Source organism: Phalacrocorax aristotelis, chromosome 11 (genome assembly GCF_949628215.1).
Source record: "Phalacrocorax aristotelis chromosome 11, bGulAri2.1, whole genome shotgun sequence".
NCBI classification, from domain to species: Eukaryota; Metazoa; Chordata; class Aves; order Suliformes; family Phalacrocoracidae; genus Phalacrocorax; species Phalacrocorax aristotelis.
This window is the reverse complement of record NC_134286.1, coordinates 20,275,384-20,295,136: the sequence shown is the minus strand read 5'-3', so window position 1 is coordinate 20,295,136 and position 19,753 is coordinate 20,275,384. Positions and strand designations below refer to the sequence as shown.

General features: G+C 40.2%; 1 protein-coding gene across 5 annotated transcripts in view; it reads left to right on the top strand.

Moving 5' to 3' along the window:
• Positions 1-19,753, top strand: part of ACSL4 (acyl-CoA synthetase long chain family member 4) — a 49,690-nt gene that overhangs the window by 27,225 nt on the left and 2,712 nt on the right. For 2 of the 5 annotated variants that reach the window (XM_075107230.1, XM_075107227.1), the window contains 14 exons: positions 2,667-2,713; positions 5,985-6,221; positions 6,543-6,720; positions 8,464-8,573; positions 8,665-8,803; positions 9,699-9,849; positions 11,012-11,135; positions 12,098-12,169; positions 15,039-15,178; positions 15,612-15,784; positions 15,984-16,058; positions 16,296-16,487; positions 17,022-17,136; positions 17,850-18,007. In XM_075107230.1, coding sequence (XP_074963331.1) covers positions 5,994-6,221; positions 6,543-6,720; positions 8,464-8,573; positions 8,665-8,803; positions 9,699-9,849; positions 11,012-11,135; positions 12,098-12,169; positions 15,039-15,178; positions 15,612-15,784; positions 15,984-16,058; positions 16,296-16,487; positions 17,022-17,136; positions 17,850-18,007 — 1,855 coding nt within the window. In that variant the 5' untranslated portion in view covers positions 2,667-2,713; positions 5,985-5,993. Of the gene's footprint in view, positions 1-2,666; positions 2,714-5,981; positions 6,222-6,542; positions 6,721-8,463; positions 8,574-8,664; positions 8,804-9,698; positions 9,850-11,011; positions 11,136-12,097; positions 12,170-15,038; positions 15,179-15,611; positions 15,785-15,983; positions 16,059-16,295; positions 16,488-17,021; positions 17,137-17,849; positions 18,008-18,820; positions 19,029-19,753 lie in introns of those variants that run through there. The other 3 variants (XM_075107229.1, XM_075107225.1, XM_075107228.1) reach the window with 2 other exon arrangements.

Sequence of the window (19,753 nt, the reverse complement as noted above, 5' to 3'; positions counted from 1 at the left end):
ATAAAACTGGAAGATTAAAATTGGTAGAGAGACCGGTAGCGTGTACTCATTCGTTTATTGTGTTTAAGCGTGCTGCGTGTTCCTGGCAATGTTGTATTTCTCAGTTTTCCTATAATTTATTTTTGAAATCCTAGCCTCTCTGCTGCTGGAACAAATTCAGGAGTACTAGATACTGCTTAAATTCCCTTTCAAAAACCAACTGTAACTTACAACCAACACACTCATTCTGGTCAACTCATGAGTTTTTTTTCACTGTGTAGGACCAACTTTCCACTCAAAAAAGGTGAATCTTTACTGTGGTTGCTAAAATGTTTAGATCTGCCTGAATGCTGGAGATATTCTGGAAATAGTTCTTACTTATTTATACTGCATCATTTTGGAAGATTTCAGAACTTCCTGAAGGGAGTCAACCCTGAGTACGTGTGCTAAAGCCAGAATTGTGTCTCCATTTGAAGCTGGCAAGAGCTCAGGCGCAGGGGATCCAGGACTTCCGCTGGTGGTGTTTTTCAACTAAACAACTTGCTTTGCAGATTTCCAGATTTTCTTCACAAACTAGAATATTACTCTTTTCCTGTCTAATGTCATCTTTCATACTAGAAGGCTTTCCTTAACACAATGAAAACAACATTTTAAAAGTTGCAGTTAATGTTTGAAGTAGATTGAAAAAGTAGTATGTTTTCTTCTAATCATGCTACGACATAGTAAATTGGATCCCTGGCAGCCTTTTAACTCAAGAGGAAGGAAAATAAACACTGTTATTCATATACTTTCAATATTAAACCTTTACAGTGTTTTGGACTTGGGCTAATTAAAGCCTTTCCTAGCAAAGATTATTTGCTGCCTTATTAAAATTAAACTGCATAGGATAAAATTTCTAGGCACAGGTACTTCTTTAGGTTTTGTTATACTTAGAAATTCTAGTTGTGTGTGCAAATGCTGGATAAATTGATTCTGTTCTGTTTGAATAGTTAAATGCAGAGAAGATTAGGGCATTTCCTTCTCCGTGAATAGTCTCTTCCAGAGGCATAAACCCTCTCCTTGTTCCCCACACACGCTTTTGCTCTTACTTCATCTCATAAGCTTTTGTGACTATTTAAAAGCTATTTTTCTATATTAAAAAAACTAGTTGCCACTTCTTTCTTAGATTTTCAGTTGAATTAGTAAAAAAAATAACAAAGAGAACCTGTGCTCTTATTTCAGACTTTGTTCCATGGCCCTGGCTGCAGGACACGAAGAGAGTGTTGCCTGTTATCTGTCTCTGGAGCTTTTAATTGAGGATATAAAAGTCAGATTAAAGTCAAAGAATATCTCTCCCATCTGTGGCAGTCAATAAAATACAGTGTCAGTGTTTGAATGAGCATTTGCATTGGGTATTTGTTTTCTGTAATAAGCCTGCACTATAGAATTTTTGTAATAACCCCGCATATAATAGTAATAAGGAAAATACTACCTCATGAGTGAGGTTTCTAATACAAACACTGTAACGTATCATTGCAAATGATAAACAAACTCTAGTCTAGAGAGGTACCAGTTCAAAATTGCCAGAAGCTTATTCACCTGAGGAAAATCCGTCAGAGATGCTGAAAACAGCCATCCAGGAGAGAGTCTACATCTAGTTTGGTGTGGTTTTTCGCTTAGACTGTAGTGGTGCCTGATGCACACTGACTGCTCTTGCTGGGAACGTGCATTTCCTACATCGGGAACTGGAAGTTTTGCTGTTTCCAAAAGAGATAGATAAGCGTCTAAATGGGGTAGTTACATTGCACAACTGAGAAAAATGATGAACTTAGTACGTCAATATAAAATACAGATTCTAAACATTCTAGTATTACGTAACAGTTTTATTTTGATACTGTGAAATTTTTCATGTAAGTCCTACTACATTGCAGGAGAATTTCATAAGGGATGTTTAACACAGTTTCAGTCCGTAAAAACGGGTACCTTGATTGAAATCTTATGGGGAAGGCTAATAAAATATAACTAGGTTGAACATCAGTTAAAAGCTTTCTGTGTATAAAACCAAGTAGTCCAAGGGAACGATTTTGCAGTAGATTTTTTGCAGCCATATCTGTATAGTTACATATAGGCATCTTTTATTTTTTCCACTGGCCGTGGGACCAGTGAAGCTGCACTGCCTACATAACCGTGCTTCTGTTCTGTAAACCCTCCTTCTACCTCAGTGCCCAAACTCTACTTCATGGTCCTTACGGCTCTTTTGGGCAGCGTATGCTACGGGTAGTCCTGAGTTAATGTTTCTACTGATACTGATCCATCGATTGTTGCTTCTGCCCTGAGACAGAATAATGGACCATATGGAATCTGGAAGTCTCTCTTCCTTTTCTTCTTTTTTTTTTTTTTTAAATTAAATGAAGCCTCTACATAGCTTTATTCAGAACATGTTTAAATGGGGGTGGGGAGACATAAAAATTAAACTCCTCCTGGGTAGCTTCATCTTCATCTGTCCATTGTAATTTGCAAGCTTAGCCTTTTCTGATATCATTGCTCTCCTCTCGTATGGGTAGTAGGTGCCACCTTTGTCTAAATTCATAGGCTATTCTTTTTCAGGAGCATTAGGGTAGAAATTCTAAAGATTCCTCCCTCTGCAAGGCAAAAAAAACCTAACACTCCCAACCTCTAATACTTTCTCTTTTTCTGTTTTAATATAGATCTAATTGACACTGAAAAAACCTCAGTCATCGCTGTCAGATACTTTGTAAGTATACCTCTCTGTGAGCGTGTCTGTATGCGTGTGTGACAGTTTTTAGATGAGTATGTTCAAAGGAAAAAGCCAAGTTTGTCTTTTTGGGACTTACTAAGTGTTTCCAACTGATTTCTGTTAAGAATTACAGCTGATTTTTGTCAAGATAGAAACACTTTACCACAAATGTGTACAAATTAGCCAAGTTATCTGTTTTATAAACACTTTTAAAAGCATTTCAAACAAATCTGAAATTACAAAATGAAAGAAATGCAACCCTTAACTTTTGCTAATATGAGCAGTAACATAACTGGATGCAAGCACACGAAGTGTGTTTGTACGTGCACTTAATTCAAAAGTTAGAAGTGATTCCAGCAGGGTGCCAGTTTTAGGACAAAACAAACATTCTTTCCCGTTAGGACTTTTTTATCATTATTATTTCAGGCAGTATTTTGAACATTCTGATGAGGTTTTTTAATAATTCGTGGTGTTATTCGCATCTCATCAGTGCTTAGATGACGAGAGGAGCAGGTCCCCATCCTTTTAGATATGGTAAAAAAAGGGACAGCTCTTACCGCAGAGACTTCAGTTCAATTCGCTATTGCACAGATGCAATAAGAAAGAGTGGAAAATAGCAGTGGAAGGATGAGATAATTGCAATAAGGATATATTAATAGATACCATTAGTCAATATAGATTTAATTAGAAAGCAGCGAGCAAATCAATGTGTGAACATATGATTTTCAGTTCTTTGTATCTGTTGTAATAACACGGAGACAGAAAATACTCTGAAAATTTTGTGGTTGTTCAGTGTAATACGAGCCACAGAAGTGCTTAAATATAATTTATAAAATTAATGTACAGAAGGTTAAATTGAATTGAAAAGTTAAAATAAATGTCTTTTTATAGTATTGGTCAGTCCAGAACATTGGCTGAAGAATTTAAGTAAATATGAGCCCATTCCTCTCCTCCTCTTCTAAATTAGTCAGTTCTTGATCATTAGCGACCAGTGGTTTTACCAGTCGGACTACTTCTGAAAAAGCTACTGCTCAGCCTGAGTAAAAGCTGTACTGCTGTCTCATTATATTAAATTGTTTGCGTTAATCCCATAAGTCACTTTTTATCCAAGTCATTGTATCCGGTCGTATGTTTTTTGTTGGAAGGTGGAGAGCATGAGAGTCTCCATGGGGTTTATTTTAACACGTAGCGTTGTGTCTAACGGTGGGCATGCACTGAAGTTTCCTTACTGTAGTCTTAGCACGATGGCTGGCTTTTGCTTTAAATGCAAGCTCAACTGCTGCTTCTGGAGCACTGAATTAACTGTGGTGAAAATATCATACAAGATTTGTAATATAAACCAGTAAATCTTCATTTTAGAGAACTGGAGCTTAGGGGAGGTAAGATGACATCTCTTCTGGTGAGGTTTGATTGCTGAGCAGTTGGTGATGATGAGGTTAACTCGAGCAGAATAAGCATATATGTTTTGAAAACAATGTAGGATTCTCTTTTTGTAAAAAGAAGTATGCAGAATATATTTTTTTAACATGCCTGAGCTTAGTTTAGTACATTATACTGTCATTCAATGGTAATTTTAGTCTATAGATTTAATTTAAAAAAATAATGTGGTGATCGTGTCGTTTTAAGTACCTGCAGATCTCTTAATCTTACATTACATTAAATGCTCTTGATATTGGCTACTGCAGATGTTGGAATTCTCACTTAAAAAATCCAACAAGCTATTAATAGATTTCTGTTATGTTTTTAGTAGCCGTTGTCTTGTTTAACGTGAGATGTTAATTGTAGCCCCCCTCATCACCTGAGGGTGGCAGATAGCGTAATAAAGGTACATTTTGAGGTGTGCCCATGTTCTTTTCATTCTTGATGGAGCCCTGAAAATTTCCCTATTCACATTTGTTCTGCTTATCAGATTCTGTCCGTGAAGGACTGGGCTTTGCAATAAGCCAGTCAGCCTTACGCGCTGCCTGCGTGTCGGAGGCGCTGCTCTTCTGCTAGTGCACCTTTGCCTTTTGTTTTGCCTGCTGTGTGCATCATTCATGAGGTGTTTGCATGCCACGTTTGCGTGCCGTCCAGATGAAGATAAGAACCTGAGTCTTTTACATGCCAGTGCTGGCTAGTTACAGACCAGCGGGCTAGCCACAGCTGTGGTTTGCTACGATGCTTTTGTTTTTCTCCCACTCGCCTTCAGTCTTTATTCAGGCCTAGTTCTCCTTAATGGGGAAAGATTTTTAACATGCAGACCAAATCTTGCCAAATTGTGCTTTATTTTAAATTGGTCAAATTGGATTCCATTTTCCATACCTGGAGTTCTGAAATGCATATGTTGAAGTAGTTTTTGGAGGGGGGAAAAGCAGATCTGTGTAAGCCCTTTCCAAGAGTCTGACGTTCGTAATTGGAAAGTAATAGATTAAAAATGCAGTTGCTGGGGTGAAGTTAATAAAGCAGTTTTGGAATAGGTTTTAGATTACAACTTGTAGAGTTTTGAGGACTTTGTGTCAAGATATGTTTTAATCTGAATGTAAATTGATATGATATTCTGCAAAGCAGTAAAGAAACCTACTGTATCTTTTCTGTGTAGTACAAATATTTAGGGGGAAAACAACTGTTGACCTTTCCCATAATTATGCAATTGTAGCATTACTCAAGTAGCTTAAACACAATATTGTCATGCGAAGGACAGTCTCCATCTCAACAGCCCTGACCTATTCAAACAGAGATAGTGGGGAAAAGTCTTTGAAAAGTAAATATTTGTGGATGCAACAAACAAGCATGGGAAAGATTCATCCTTTCGTCTTCAGAGCAGTACACTGCTCTGTCGTGCAGTGTACACGCCTCAGATCGGTTACTTCAGTCTCCTTTCTCCTGATGCATTTGAAGTGAACTCTTAGAAGGACTAAAACTAATGGACTGACTGTAATATTACTAATTTAATTCTTTTTTCTTTTTTTTTCTCCTGCTCTCTGCTTGGCTCTGGTCTTCACCCACAGGTGTCCACTGTTGGCTCTCAAAGGTTACTAAAATTTTAGCAGCTGCTCTGAAACAGAACTACATAAGCTTCACTTACTGTTGCTTCTTCCTACGCCACACTGCGCTGCTGCTTTGCTCTTGCCTGCTTCAGAACACCATAAGAGATTTTGTTTTTTAAATACCTGCAATGAAATTTAGGGTAGAAGTACATGCCATTCTCTTGCTGCCTGTGTACTTGTTAATATCTGTCTACAGTATGCTTGTATTTATTCCATGGTATTTTCTTACCAATGCTAAGAAGAAAAAGGCTATGGCAAAACGTTTAAAAGCTAAACCCATCTCGGACAAACCTGGAAGCCCGTACCGTTCTGTCACTCATCTTGACTCACTAGCAAACATAAACATTCCTGGAGCAGACACGTTGGACAAGCTGTTTGACCATGCTTTAGCAAAGTTTGGGAAGAAGGACTGTCTTGGGACCAGAGAAATACTGAGTGAAGAAAATGAAATGCAGCCGAATGGAAAAGTGTTCAAAAAGGTAAAACTTATGATTTCGTACTTCGTTCTGATTTGGTTTTGAGCTGCTTTTCATCTTCCCTCAGCAACAGAGGTCTCCTTAGAGGTCTTCCTTAATCATCATCTTACGATATAAAATATCCATTTTATAGCAGCTAAAGGACAACATGCACTACAGGATGCACTATTTATTCTACTTCAAGAAAAGTGAAAGCAATTTTGTTGTTGTTTAATGAATGGCAGCCTGTGTACTTATGGTGTTATGCACCGACTCACATAAGCTTGTAGAGCTGTACCAGCAGCTTCTTGTCATCACAATTTAATTTTTTTTTTAAACCACCAGTTAATTTTAGGAACTTATAGATGGTTATCCTATGAAGAAGTAAATGAGAAGGTGAATTGCTTGGGGAGCGGACTGACTGCCCTGGGACTAACCCCAAAGAGTACTGTGGTCATATTCTGTGAGACCCGAGCAGAATGGATCATTGCAGCTCTCACCTGCTTCAAGTACAACTTTCCTCGTGAGTGCTGAACTTGTTTGCTTCTAATGTATTTTAGAACCATTTCTCAGCACTGGTTTGGCTGTTAAGTACTTTGAATCTGCCAATCCTATCACTGATGGTATAAGAATTTCATAAACTTAGTCTGCCTATAGTCTGATTCTTAGAAGTTTCCAGCCTCTTCTATGCATTGCGGAGATCCCTAAAATTAACTTGCTCGGAATTGTGAGACTGCGTTCTCTGATTTTATTGTAGTAATGTTCTAGCTGTTAGAATGACCAAACAGTACAGTTGCTGTTCAGTTTTTGTTTTTTTTTTCAAATACTCTGAAGATGTCAGTAGTTGCGTTTCTCCCCCAAAAATGTGAAATGTGTTTATAGTATTTTCTGTCTGTATCCTGACTTATGCATCTGAAGCATGAAATGGTTATTAGAAAAGAATAGTAATCAAAATCATATGCTGGTCTGAGGGGTTTTTGGTGACATTAAGCTGCTCAAGTTCATTACAATTAGCCGTCAAAAATCCATAATCCGACTTAATGCACACAAACTTCTCAATGAAGTGGCAAAGGTTACTGTGCACTCACGTGCCCGGTCTGCACACACACACCCAGAGCTTATTTTTATTGCCCCCTTGTGTTTTTGCTTGCACTAGGCTGCCTCTTCTTCTTCCAGTATTAGTAGTAGTAGCTGACTGAGCAAGGAGCAGGTCGTGCAGTAGAGTATGCAGAGGGGCTGTTTAAGGGCGATACTGGAAGAGCTGACACTGCTGTTGAAGTAGGAGAGGATGGTTCATTCGGTCTTGGAGCCTCGTGCTTTGAGAGGCAGGGAGAATCAGCTATATAACATTACTCTCTTTTTGTCCCTTCCACATGAATCCTATTTCACAGGAACATTACATTCCTCTAGTGCTCTTTGGAGGTTAGAGTTTGAGATAGCAGGCAGGACTAAAGGGAGGGATTTTTTTTCAGCAGAGAGATGATGGGAAGAGGTGAAGTCCTTGGTGCCTGTGAGGCACTTAATGGCGTCACTGTAGCCAGTCAGGGTTAAAAATAATCTAGCAACAGCCTGATTCTTTGCCTTGCCCCCATCAATAATTTCACAGGAGCAAGCAAAGTAGCTGACAATGCTGAAAAAGCTGCTTGTAGAGGCGCATAAGCCTCTAATAAGCCGTGACTGGTGCCCTGCGATGTGTAGAGTGGCTGCCTCTCCCCCTGAGTTCTGGTTGCAAAGGGCTCAGGGGCAGAACACATGGTCTCGGTGGCTTACTGTGGGATTGCTTAGGGCGTTATTGGTGGATTTCTTTGTTTTAATGCTTTCTCCTCTTCTGTAGAACCGAACAGGCTCTTTCAGTTGGAGGGGACCTACAACAGCCATCTAGTCCAACTGCCTGACCCAATTCAGGGCTGCCCAAAAGTTAGTGTGTGGTATTAAGGGCATTGTCCAAATGCCTCTTAAACACTGACAGGCCTGGGGCACCGACCACCTCTATAGGACTCCTGTTCTAGTGTTGACCACCCTCTTGGTAAAGAAACACTTCCAATACAACTGTCCTCACCATTACAGAGGTCTCTTGAGGCATAGATTTCTGAGGTGGAAAAACTAAAAGCTGTTCTGTTTCCAAATTAGAAAATTCCCCATTGAGCTAATTTGATGCCCCTGCCCGCTCCTCCTGCAGTGCTTTCCAGTGAGCTAAAGCAAGAGCTTTTGCATTTGGTATTACTTTAACATTTCTTTCATGTTCTCTCTCCCCTTACCGTAACAGTGGTTACGTTGTATGCCACCCTGGGTGAAGATGCAGTGACCTATGGTCTCAATGAGTGTGGAGCATCATATCTGATCACTAGCATAGAACTTCTTGAGAGCAAACTTAAGGTAATTTGGTACCAGCTTCACCTGCTTGCAAGCAACCCTATAATAATTTCACAGTGCAGACGGTACTAAAAATTTGGTGTCTTTTCCATAGACTGCATTGCCACAAGTCTCCTGTCTTAAACATATCATTTATGTGGACAAGAAGACTATCAATAAATCAGAATACCCTGAAAATGTGGAGATTCATAGTATGCAGGCAGTAGAAGAGCTGGGAGCCAAACCAGAAAACTGTAAGTGAATCACTTCACAGGGAACTAATCAAGCAACTTTCACAGTGAAATCAGACCTAGGTTAAGAGGGATGCATAGCAGAATAAGCCCCACCCATGCAGGGCTCTAAAACACAGGCAGTGGCAGATTTCCGGTTCATCTTCTGGCTTTAAACTTAAAAATTTTTAATAAACTTTAAAAATCTCTACTTATTGGCCTGCACTTTTCATTTTCCTAAAAAGCCTGTTTCCCTTGCTGATACTTCTGCTGTCTCTCTAGCTGTGCAAGCCATGAAAGCTAATAATTTTCGTCATAAGAATAAATGGCAAGGGATTAAAAGAAAAATCAAAAGCCAAGCGTTGCAAGCTTACTGCTTTTCCACTAACTAGCAGCTTACCTGAGGAAGATGCATTAAAAAAAAAAAAAAAAAAGGAAAACAAGAGAAGTCTTAGCTCTACAACCTTGGCTTTGGAAGCGTGATTGACAGAAAAGCTGACTTGTAGCTTTTTGGGGTGGGTTTTTGGTTTTGGGTTTTTTTTTTCTTCAACCTGTTGTTTCTCTCCAGGACTGTATTTCTCCCTGTGACAGGTTTACTTGGTCTTCAGAAGGGTTTTTTTAATGAAACTTTAGGTCAGCTATAAGACATAACGGCAAAAGTATCACCCAGATGGGCAAGTATCTGGGCATCTACACACCCCTTTCACAACCTGCCCTCCCTCACTTCCTTTTAAAAACAGACCTCTACTCTCTTCACCACTGACTTCGCATCCACCACTGACCACAGTGTGCTCGCCTTTGCTGAAGCACCTTGTTTCACACTGGTTCATTACAGATGTTTTCGCATTGATTCATTACAGAAATAACAATTTAGGAGGTAGAGAAGAATTAATAACGATTTTTCTCCTGCATTTTGTAGCAAGCGTTCTGCCGAGCAGACCTGTTCCTACAGACTTGGCTTTAGTAATGTACACCAGTGGCTCTACTGGGAGACCTAAAGGAGTGATGATGATGCATAAGAACTTAATAGCTGGAATGACGGGACAGTGCGAGAGAATACCTGGGCTGGGGTAAGAACCACTTACCCCATGTCACGTGTGCAGAGAGATAAAACAGAGCCTCCAAAAGTACGCGAGTTTATAGAAAGTTTGTTGCTGGCATCAGGTGTTATCAAATTTCTTCATTTTGTGAGCCCACTAATTTATAAGAAGTATATGTGGTGTTTGTGAACTTACCCTGTTGGCTCTAAAGGATTCCCTTCCAGCTCTTGTCTCATGTGCTGTTTCTCCTTTTTTTCATTATTACCCTCAGCTTCAGGTCGGTGATGGATTTTTGCACTCTTGTGCATCAGATGCTGCCAGATAAGGAGCTTCCTCCTCTAGACAGACTTGGGAGGTTTTGTTTTTTCAGATGTTTTCAGGCAGCTAGAATCACTTGAGGAAGTATGTCAGAGCCTGCCACTTCCATTGGTCTAGAGACATCGCTGTTGGATGGAGAACACACGCTGCAGAATCTGCTCAAGTACACTTGATAAATGAGCAGAAGAGTAACAAGTTCTGTATTGACAATAGTAAAACCAATTGCAAATTCCCTGACACTAATATTTTAAGGAAATTTTTCAAGAATGTGGGTGTGTTTGTCACAGCATTCACAAAGGGTTTAATAGCTGAAATAAGCTGCACTACTAAACTCCTTTTGTGATAGGATATAAAACCAGTTCTGACTCGATGCTGAAAGCTTCTCCTAAGTGACAGCTCTGAGTTTCTTGCTGAAAATCTCTAAGAAACTATTTCCTGAAATAAGCCTCAGTACTTCAGTGATCAGCTCTCTTCGTACTAAACTATTTTGGAAGGAGATGTTATGATGCCTGTCAAGGATTTGTAAATCATTGGTGATTATTTTAATATAGTGATTTCATCCTTAATTTCATTCCCGGGATGAAATCTCCCACAAGGAGAGGAAATAGCAGTAGAGCACTAAGGAATCTTTGCATTTCCTAGAAAATAAGGCAAATCCTGTAATCCATACTGATTTCGGTAAGGTAGGATTTGCCCCATTTTGTTTATAAACTGTGGTTTGAGATCATGCCCTTCTTGTGTGTAGAAGAATAAGCTTCACTTGTGATCCAGGTCTTTAAAAAAAGTAATAACTAGGCACGCCATAAAACTGTTAAACAGTATTTTCAGTCCGCTTGTGCGTCATTGTTCATTAGATAATCCTTTCCTTTCCTAGACCCAAGGATACTTACATTGGTTATTTACCTCTGGCCCATGTACTGGAATTGACAGCAGAAATTTCGTGCATCACTTACGGCTGCAGGATCGGCTATTCCTCTCCACTCACCCTATCAGATCAGGTGAGGAGGCGGGGGAAGCTTAAATGTGCTCTGTGGTCTGCGTTCCTCTTGCTCAGCTGTCCTCTTTCATTAAGGAAACGATACATATGGCACACGTCAGAAATGTAACTTTTTTTTTTTCAAAAAATGATGCAAATGGACATCCCTGGTTAACTATAGCAGCAGGTCATACCATATAAATCTCATTAAAACCTTTACAGTACTTAGGAAATCTAAAAGAAAACCTGATAAATGCGTATGGCATTATCCACTGGGTATCAGGATAAGAACAGCTGTTAATAGATTAGCTGAACGTAAGGGTGTTTAAAGTGATTTTAAGTTTTTGGTCTCACCTTATCAGTTCTTTATCCAGTTATTGTAGATCTTCTGTTTAGCTCTTTGCTTCTTCTATTTAACAATTAAGATAAATCAGAACAAATTAAGAGCAAATTAAGCTGGAAAAGAATGCTTCTGGACATTTTGCTGGTGTAGAGATCGGATCAGGCAAAAGCAGCTCCTGGAGGAAGGTGGAGGAGAAGGCAAGTGCTAGAGGGAGGACGTGAGAGAAAGATGTACAAAGTGGACTTCACCAGGTTGGGCTTGTAGCACATCTAGTGCTTTGGTTGGAGCAGTTGTTAATTGTTACTTTTTCCATCACAGGGGAAAAATAAGTTATGCGTGAAATGTTTTGGGTTTTTTTTTGAGGGACAAGGGAAGAGATTTAAACAAATTACATAATATATCTCTCTTATTTTTTTTTAACATTTTAAAATCTTTATAGAATGAATATTATCAAATTTAAAATAGTATATTAGATATAGATCTGTCTATAGGTAGAATATAGATGTAATAAAATATTTTAAAATATAAAAATAATACATGTTCTTAAATATTAAATTAAATACAATTTATCTCTTTTTTTAGTCCTTTTCTAAACAGCTTGGTTTTCAGCTTCATAAATTGACATTTTTTCTTTATTACAGTCAAGTAAAATTAAGAAGGGAAGCAAAGGAGACTGTACTGTGCTTAAGCCTACACTGATGGCAGCTGTGCCTGTAAGTATGCAGAAGCAGATATGGTTAGCAAAAAAATGATGCTATCTTGTTCATGCTCGAAAAATCTATTTACTAACAGTTTTTCCTCTTCATGTGTAAGTCACTGTTACTAACAGGAAAAAAGCGGAATATAGACATTCCAGTTGTCATTGCTTGACCCGAGTGCTGATGCTGCGGATGGGCACGAGAATATACGCATGCTAAAGCCAGGACCCTCTTTGATCCAAAACTGTAAATGTGTTTTAATAGTTGCAGGTGATGTTGTACTGGGCTACTGACGGAACACCAGGCTACAGAAGGTCTTTGGCATTCACCGGCTGAAAGCCCTGTTTGCACAGGGAGAAAGCAGGGTGGCCTCGGCTAAGGTGGATGCTTTAAGACAGGGGCTTTTGGCTGAGTTACAGAAGCAAGTTAAGCCGCGCTGCCGTAGTTGTTGTGGTGCTCGATTTCAGCTGCTTGTCTCCAAGGTCACACTTAGGCTAAGCCTCTCTTGCTCTTCTTAGGGTAAGCAGGCCCTGCTTAGTCTCCTCTTATAAGAAAAAACGATGAGGAGACAGTAACTCCTGCTGCTTCTGTAGCTTACATTGGTCTTTGGGCGACCAGGCTTCTGCATTCCACAAGGTCTTAGCGCTATCTGAAACGTACACAAACGTGCGCGTCTTTCTAATGCAAAAGCCTTCCTCGTATGTCCTGCGATCACACGTGCTGCTTTTATGATCGTATCACATCTGTGGCTCGTAAAACGGGTGGCACCAGCTTTTGCCACATGGTGGTGGTGGGTGAGTAGGAGGGTTTCATCTCATTAAAGAATAGTGAGTTGGATGTGGTTGTTCTGCAGCATCTTTTGGGAATAGCCACGAGCTTTTAAATCAGTTATTCACTTGCAACTTTTGTTTTGTAAAATTATAATCATATATATGTATATAGGTGTGGTCTTATTCTTAATAATTAACCAAGTAAAAACTAATATGTCTGAGAACCCCAGCTTTTTGGAAAATAACCACTTAAATTTATTTCTGGAGGGAAATTCAAATGCTAGACTGCTGGCAAAAACAGCGTAAATTTTAAATACAGTCGTAATCCCTCTTGGAAGGACTATATTTTGTGCATGTGCAAGAAAACTCTGGTAAATCCATGCAGACAGCTTCATACGAACAAACTGCGGAACAGTGATAATGCGGAACCCCACCTAAATGCCTTGATTCTACAGACTTACTACCAGAAAGAACTGAGCAGAGAAAAAATAAAATTGCAACTGGTAGCATACAGGCTCAACCTGGACCAGGTTCAGCCATCTACAGCAAACAAGAACCACCTTCAGGAAGCCCTCGTGGGAACAACACTTACACAGCATCCAATAAGTATTTCTCTCCCTAGAACTATGTCTTGTTATGATGTTTTGACAATAAAAACATGAGCAGTGATTAGAACGTATAAGGAATGAAATGGAAAATAACAGAATCCAGAGACACAAATACTTCTAAATATTTGACTCAATCAGAACATTGTGATAAGGGTTATTAATTCCTTATCATGCCCCTGTAGTCTTCCAGAAAGTTACAATTAATTCTGCTTTAAGATAATTGTCTGCCTTTTGGAAATACTAGATGAGATTCTGCAGGTAAACTGGGCTGGAAAGAGTTTACAGTGTTTTTCTGAAATTCTAGTTTGTCTAAATCCCAGTCATGAAGAGTTGAAGGAACTAATCAAAAACACTGATGAGAGCGGTTTCTAACAAGACTTGAGTATTTTGATCTCCAATATTTCAAAGTAAATAATTTTCATAGCTTTCTTTTCAATTTTAACTTTAGTTAGAAAGCACACATACTTCAAAGCCTTGTGCTCTGTAACAAACCTGAAGGAGCCAATCCTTCAACTTCTGTTAAATACTTCACCAGTCTGAACACTATTTATTTTAAGTTCTGTGTATTGTAGCGATCATAAGCTTGTTATTTTAATGGAAACTGATTTGTCTGTGACAGAATTGGGGGGGGGGGGGTGTTGGGTAACTGGAATTACTGCAGCCACATTGCCTTGGAAGTTGAACAGCTTCTGTTGGAAAAGGAGGTGGAGAAAGGAAATCTCATAGTTCATTCCTGGTGCGTGCCAGATGCCGTGCATGAAGTACGGCACCAGGACTCCTAAGCATGATAAACCTTGCAGGGCATATACCAGCCTGTAGCGAAGAGATTCTGCTTAACTTGAATTCAAAGTTTTCTAAATCAGTTTGTCCCCTTTTAAGTACAGGTTAAGGCGTTATCGATAACGTAAGCAACAGAATGTAGCAAGTTTTATTACGCTATGGCGTGTTACCCAAGGTCTGTATCTGTGGTTGATGGCGAAGACCCCTTCAGAATGGGGGGAGGGAGTTATTTTAAAACCAAATCTGAGGTTTAGAAAGCCGTTTGTACAGAAGCAAGTGGTTCTATGAGCTACTGCAGTATGCCTGAAGATGGTTACTCAACCATTTGCCCTTGACTTACCTGCCTGCCTGATTCAAGGCAAGTTTTCTAATATAAGGTGTAGTCTCCAGCGTGAGGGTTCTCTCGTAGCAATACTGGTGTGAGGAGAAAAAAGTGAATGGAGAAAAGTCAGGCTAAGCCAGTTTTCTCCTGCATTTTCAATACTTCATCGCACTCATTTCAAATAGCTCCAAGCTGCAACAGTCTATAAATTGACTAACTGATCACATATTAACAGCATTACAGCTAAGCATTGCCTAACCAATGATGCAGGCATTTCCCCTCTTACTGTATTACCTGCTTTAAAGGAATAATAATAGGGTTTTTGTTTTCTTTTTAGCATGGAACTTTATTTATGCATGCTAGTCTATGTGGTAATTTTCCTTGGTCTTTTTAACACTTTCTAGGAAATAATGGACAGAATTTACAAAAACGTCATGAGTAAAGTTCAAGAGATGAACTATATTCAGAGAACTCTGTTCAAGATAGGCTATGACTACAAACTGGAACAAATCAAGAGGGGATACGATGCACCTCTGTGTAATGTGTAAGTATAATTCCCAGTCCAAGGTTACCTTTCTTGTGATTTCTTAAGACAGTCTAAGAGAATAATCATCTAAGCTGTCTGACGTCAGACAGCAAATGTCATTGAATGACTAACTGAAATAATTCAAGTTTTTACTGGAAATTAATAAGATATTTAATGGTAGGAATGACTCATCTTCAGAACAGATGACTAGTTAGTTTTCATTGAAATGCCTTTTTTTAAAGTAATAACATTGGAATGTTTTTTTTAGTTAAATGAAAGGAATTCTGCCATCCTCAAGGGTTACACAAGAGGCAATGGTTTTTATTACCACTGCTGTCCACTAAAACCTGGGAATGATTAAGTTATTTTTAAAGTAGTCCAGACTTGTGTCTTTTTTTAAAAATGTGAGCCAAGTGAATTATTGCAAATGCTTTTTTTCCTTTCTTTCAAGACTTCTGTTTAAAAAAGTAAAGGCACTACTGGGAGGGAATGTCCGTATGATGCTTTCTGGAGGAGCACCACTCTCGCCTCAAACACAAAGGTTCATGAACATCTGTTTTTGCTGTCCTGTTGGTCAAGGCTATGGACTGACAGAAACATGTGGAGCTGGAACAATTACAGAAGGTAGTTAAAATGCTTCTGGAAATAGATAATTAAAGACACAGATACCTATGAGGGCTTGGTAGGGTTTTCTGTAAAGTCAAAATAGCTGTAGTTCTTAACTGCAATAAAGTAACTTGAGATAAGCTGCTGCCTTATTTATGCTCTGAGTTATACTTCAAATGACAAAAATCTTTGTCTCCTTCCTTGTTCTCTCCCCAAGTTGCCGATTACAGCACTGGCAGAGTTGGAGCTCCTCTTATCTGTTGTGAAATAAAATTGAGAGACTGGCAAGAAGGTGAGAGTATTGAACGTTTTGATTTCAGAGTAACTAATTTCACCACGGCTTAGCTGGTTTCTTTGCCTGTCTGCTTAGCTAGGTGTAGCACATGAAGTTACTGTTCTTTATCTTTTAAAATAGTAATCAGTTTGTGATGCAGTGAGCATTAACTTCAAGCTGAAGTTTCCAAATATTTTCTTGGCTGCAGAATATGAAAGTTAAAAATAATTGTGTGGGGATTTTCTTGTTTTTCAGGGGGCTATACTAATAAAGACAAGCCTAATCCTAGAGGAGAAATCATAATCGGTGGACCTAATGTCTCAATGGGATACTTCAAAAACCAAGAGAAGACAACAGAAGAGTTCTCCGTTGATGAGAATGGCCAGAGATGGTTCTGTACAGGAGATATAGGGGAATTTCATCCAGATGGGTGTCTGCAGATCATAGGTTGGCCTCAATTTTTCATATCTTAATCCATTACAAGATCTTGGCTAAACATAATTGTAAGCGTGCTATTAATCCTGTTGGCTTTGCCAGGGCTAATCTACTTAAGGTTACCTGCTTGCAGAATCACAGCGTAAAACACATCCCAAAGGTCCTCACAGCTGTAGGAAAAGTTTGGAAGGGGTGCCGTTTCCCGTGACATTATTACTATCTAAATTTACCACATGGACTTTAAAGAATAAATACAAGATTAATTTTTGGTATTAATTACAAAGCTTTAAAATCAGAGTCCCCATCACTTCCATACAAGTTGTGTGACAAGAAGTCTAGTGCTATATAAGCTTTCTTACAGAAGCCTTTATGAAGTCGGCAGAATATGTACTGCTATTGCTGCTTTAAAACTGTAATAAGATGCTTTAGTTCATGTTTATTAAGAACCTTGCATAGCATTGCACAGAATACGTATATAGTGGCTTTGCAAGTGATTCAGATGGAACAAGGTTGGTTTTTTTTCCCCCCTTCCCCCTCAACTCGTAGATCGTAAGAAAGACTTGGTAAAGCTACAAGCAGGAGAATATGTATCTCTGGGCAAAGTAGAGGCAGCACTGAAGAACTGTCCATTGATTGACAATATCTGTGCTTATGCCAAAAGGTAAGAGTCGTATTAGTTTAGAAACTCCATTTAGGGTAAACACGAAATACAGGCTCTGGCCCACTTCTCTGATGTTTTGCTACTGTTTTCCATTGAGCATCTGCCCCACCAGAGTGCCAGTTACAAACAGCATCTCTGAAGTAGCACAGGTGCCCCCATTCCCTAAAAGTTGGAAAAATAACTTATGCTTTTTCTGTCGGCACTTGCCCTGTCCTAATTCACACCAGTTCCATCCCTTCCCTTCCCCAAACTGGTATAGCTATATTTACCATGTGCTCTGGCTTTCTGTCAGAATACCAGAGAAGAGTTAATCTGGACACTTTGCACCTGATCCAAAGCTCTCCACTGAGTTTTGGAAATAGTCCCGGTCTCGGTCTCCCTCCCCTCACCTCAAACACACTACATGAAGGGAAACTGAAGAGAAGTAGCTGAACACCGGATGTGGTGGGGAAGCTCAACTGCGATGTGCACTTGTGAAACTACACCAAAGCATGATACCAATCAAACCTAACGTTGTAAAACAACTTAGAATACCTTTAAGTCATCAGTTGTGAAGAGTCAATGTACAAGAAGGATTCTGTATGGGGGAATAACGAGAGTTCAGAAAGCGTTATGGATCTGCGTGTAACAGCAAGTAAGCATTTTACTCCCTGAAATGGAAGCCTCAACTCTTTGGGTCTTTTTCCCTTCCTTCTCTTGCCGTCCTGTGGTAGTGACCAGTCTTACGTCATCAGTTTTGTGGTTCCTAATCAGAAGAAGCTGACGGCATTAGCTGAGCAGAAAGGCATCAGTGGAACCTGGGTAGATATTTGTAACAATCCCACAATGGAAGCTGAAATACTGCGAGAGATTAAAGAAGTGGCAAACAAGAGTAAGTAAAGCATATTGTGCTGTCTCACGGTGCTTATCCAGCAAAAGCTTTCAGTTATCCTCACTAACTGCTCTTCCTTCTTCCTGTTGCCTCTGTATCTGCCAAAACTTAATAGTTTAATCAGAGGCAAAGACCACTCAAATTGTTGCCTGGTACCGCAGGAACTGACATGCTTTTGGGTTGTATTAACTACTTATTTATTTTCTAAATAAATCTGAAATTTTCTTCAACTAAATTCTAGAGACAGCTGGCTTGTCTAACACAGTTAAAACAAGGGCCAAAAGAGACATCAGTATGGAAGGAAAGTTACAAGACATCTGCTGGGGAGAAAACTAGCTAAGCAAGGGATTTCAAAGCTTTTTTTCCCCCATGCAACTTTGTCCCCTACAGCTTTGAACAGCCACAATCCTTGTGGTTGTAATGGCTTAAAAGCCTGCTCTTCCTTGTGGTACTGAACGAGCAAAAGCCTCGTCAATCCTTTATGGGGCCAAAAAACTAACAAACTAACTGGGGAAAAAAGTCTCTAAAGCACTTGGAACCTCATACAAGGAAGTAGTAAAACTGGACTGAAGCGCACGCTAAGAACTAACTGCCTGTTGAACTTTAGAGAGGAGGATCTGCCTTTTCAATCCAAGAGAACCATGAAAGGCACTATAAAGTCTTGCCTTTTTTAAAAAAAAAAAAAATCTGTAGGTCTCAGGCTTGGGTTTAAACATTTTAGTCTGTGTTTTTCTATCACAAACTAGGCAAGTCACTATCCATGTAGCTTTACTTATTCAAAATCTTTGCTTATACATTCTTTCTACCTTGTAGATCGTACTCTACCACTGAGACACACCTATTTGCAAGTTTATTCCAAAACTATTTTAAAGAGATCGTTCATTTTTAGCAGAATGTAACGCGCCGTCATCACGAGCAGGCATGCGTCTAAGCTGAAACAGCCCCTTGCAATACCGGTCTGAGGTTAGAGGGACAGACGGGCCCCGGGGACAGACCTACAGCCGGAGCGCCCAACCGTCCTGCGCTTGCTGCCACCTGGAGGTGGTGCTGCACAGCTGGCCCTGGAAATGCGGCTGCGGGCCCATGTGCAGGAGCTGAGGGCAAAGGCCTTCGAGCATCCCGCACACGCGGTGGGCTGCCCGCCCGGCCCCTGCCCGGCCCCTGCCCCGCTCCTGCCGGCCCTGCCCGGCCCTGGCCCCTGCCCCGCTCCTGCCGGCCCTGCCCGGCCCTGCCCGGCCCCGGCCCCTGCCCCGCTCCTGCCGGCCCTGCCCGGCCCCGGCCCCGGCCCCTGCCCCGCTCCTGCCGGCCCTGCCCGGCCCCGGCCCCTGCCCCGCTCCTGCCGGCCCTGCCCGGCCCCGGCCCGGCTCTTCGGCCCGTTTGTGGCCAGGGCAAGAGATGGGAGCAGCTTTGGATGCAGTGAGGCTGCTTCTAGCTGAAGGGAAAACAGGTGACTAATGTAATAAAAATACAGAGAAGTCCCTTTATTTTTAACTCTAAACAAACTCTTAGGAAGGAGAAATTTGGGAAACAATCAGTCAGCCATGGAGAGTATAGACGTACTTCACTCTGATTTAAATATGAAGCACATCTGACTAGCCTGAGTAATAAAGATACAGCTCTGGATTTCAGTGTATCCTCTTGTGACAGTCTCAGATTTCAGGCTACACAGTCACTTGAAGCAAGCTTTAGATTTTACACTGTCACATCCAATAGGAGCTGTAAGTACAGTGTGTTATTAGACTCTCT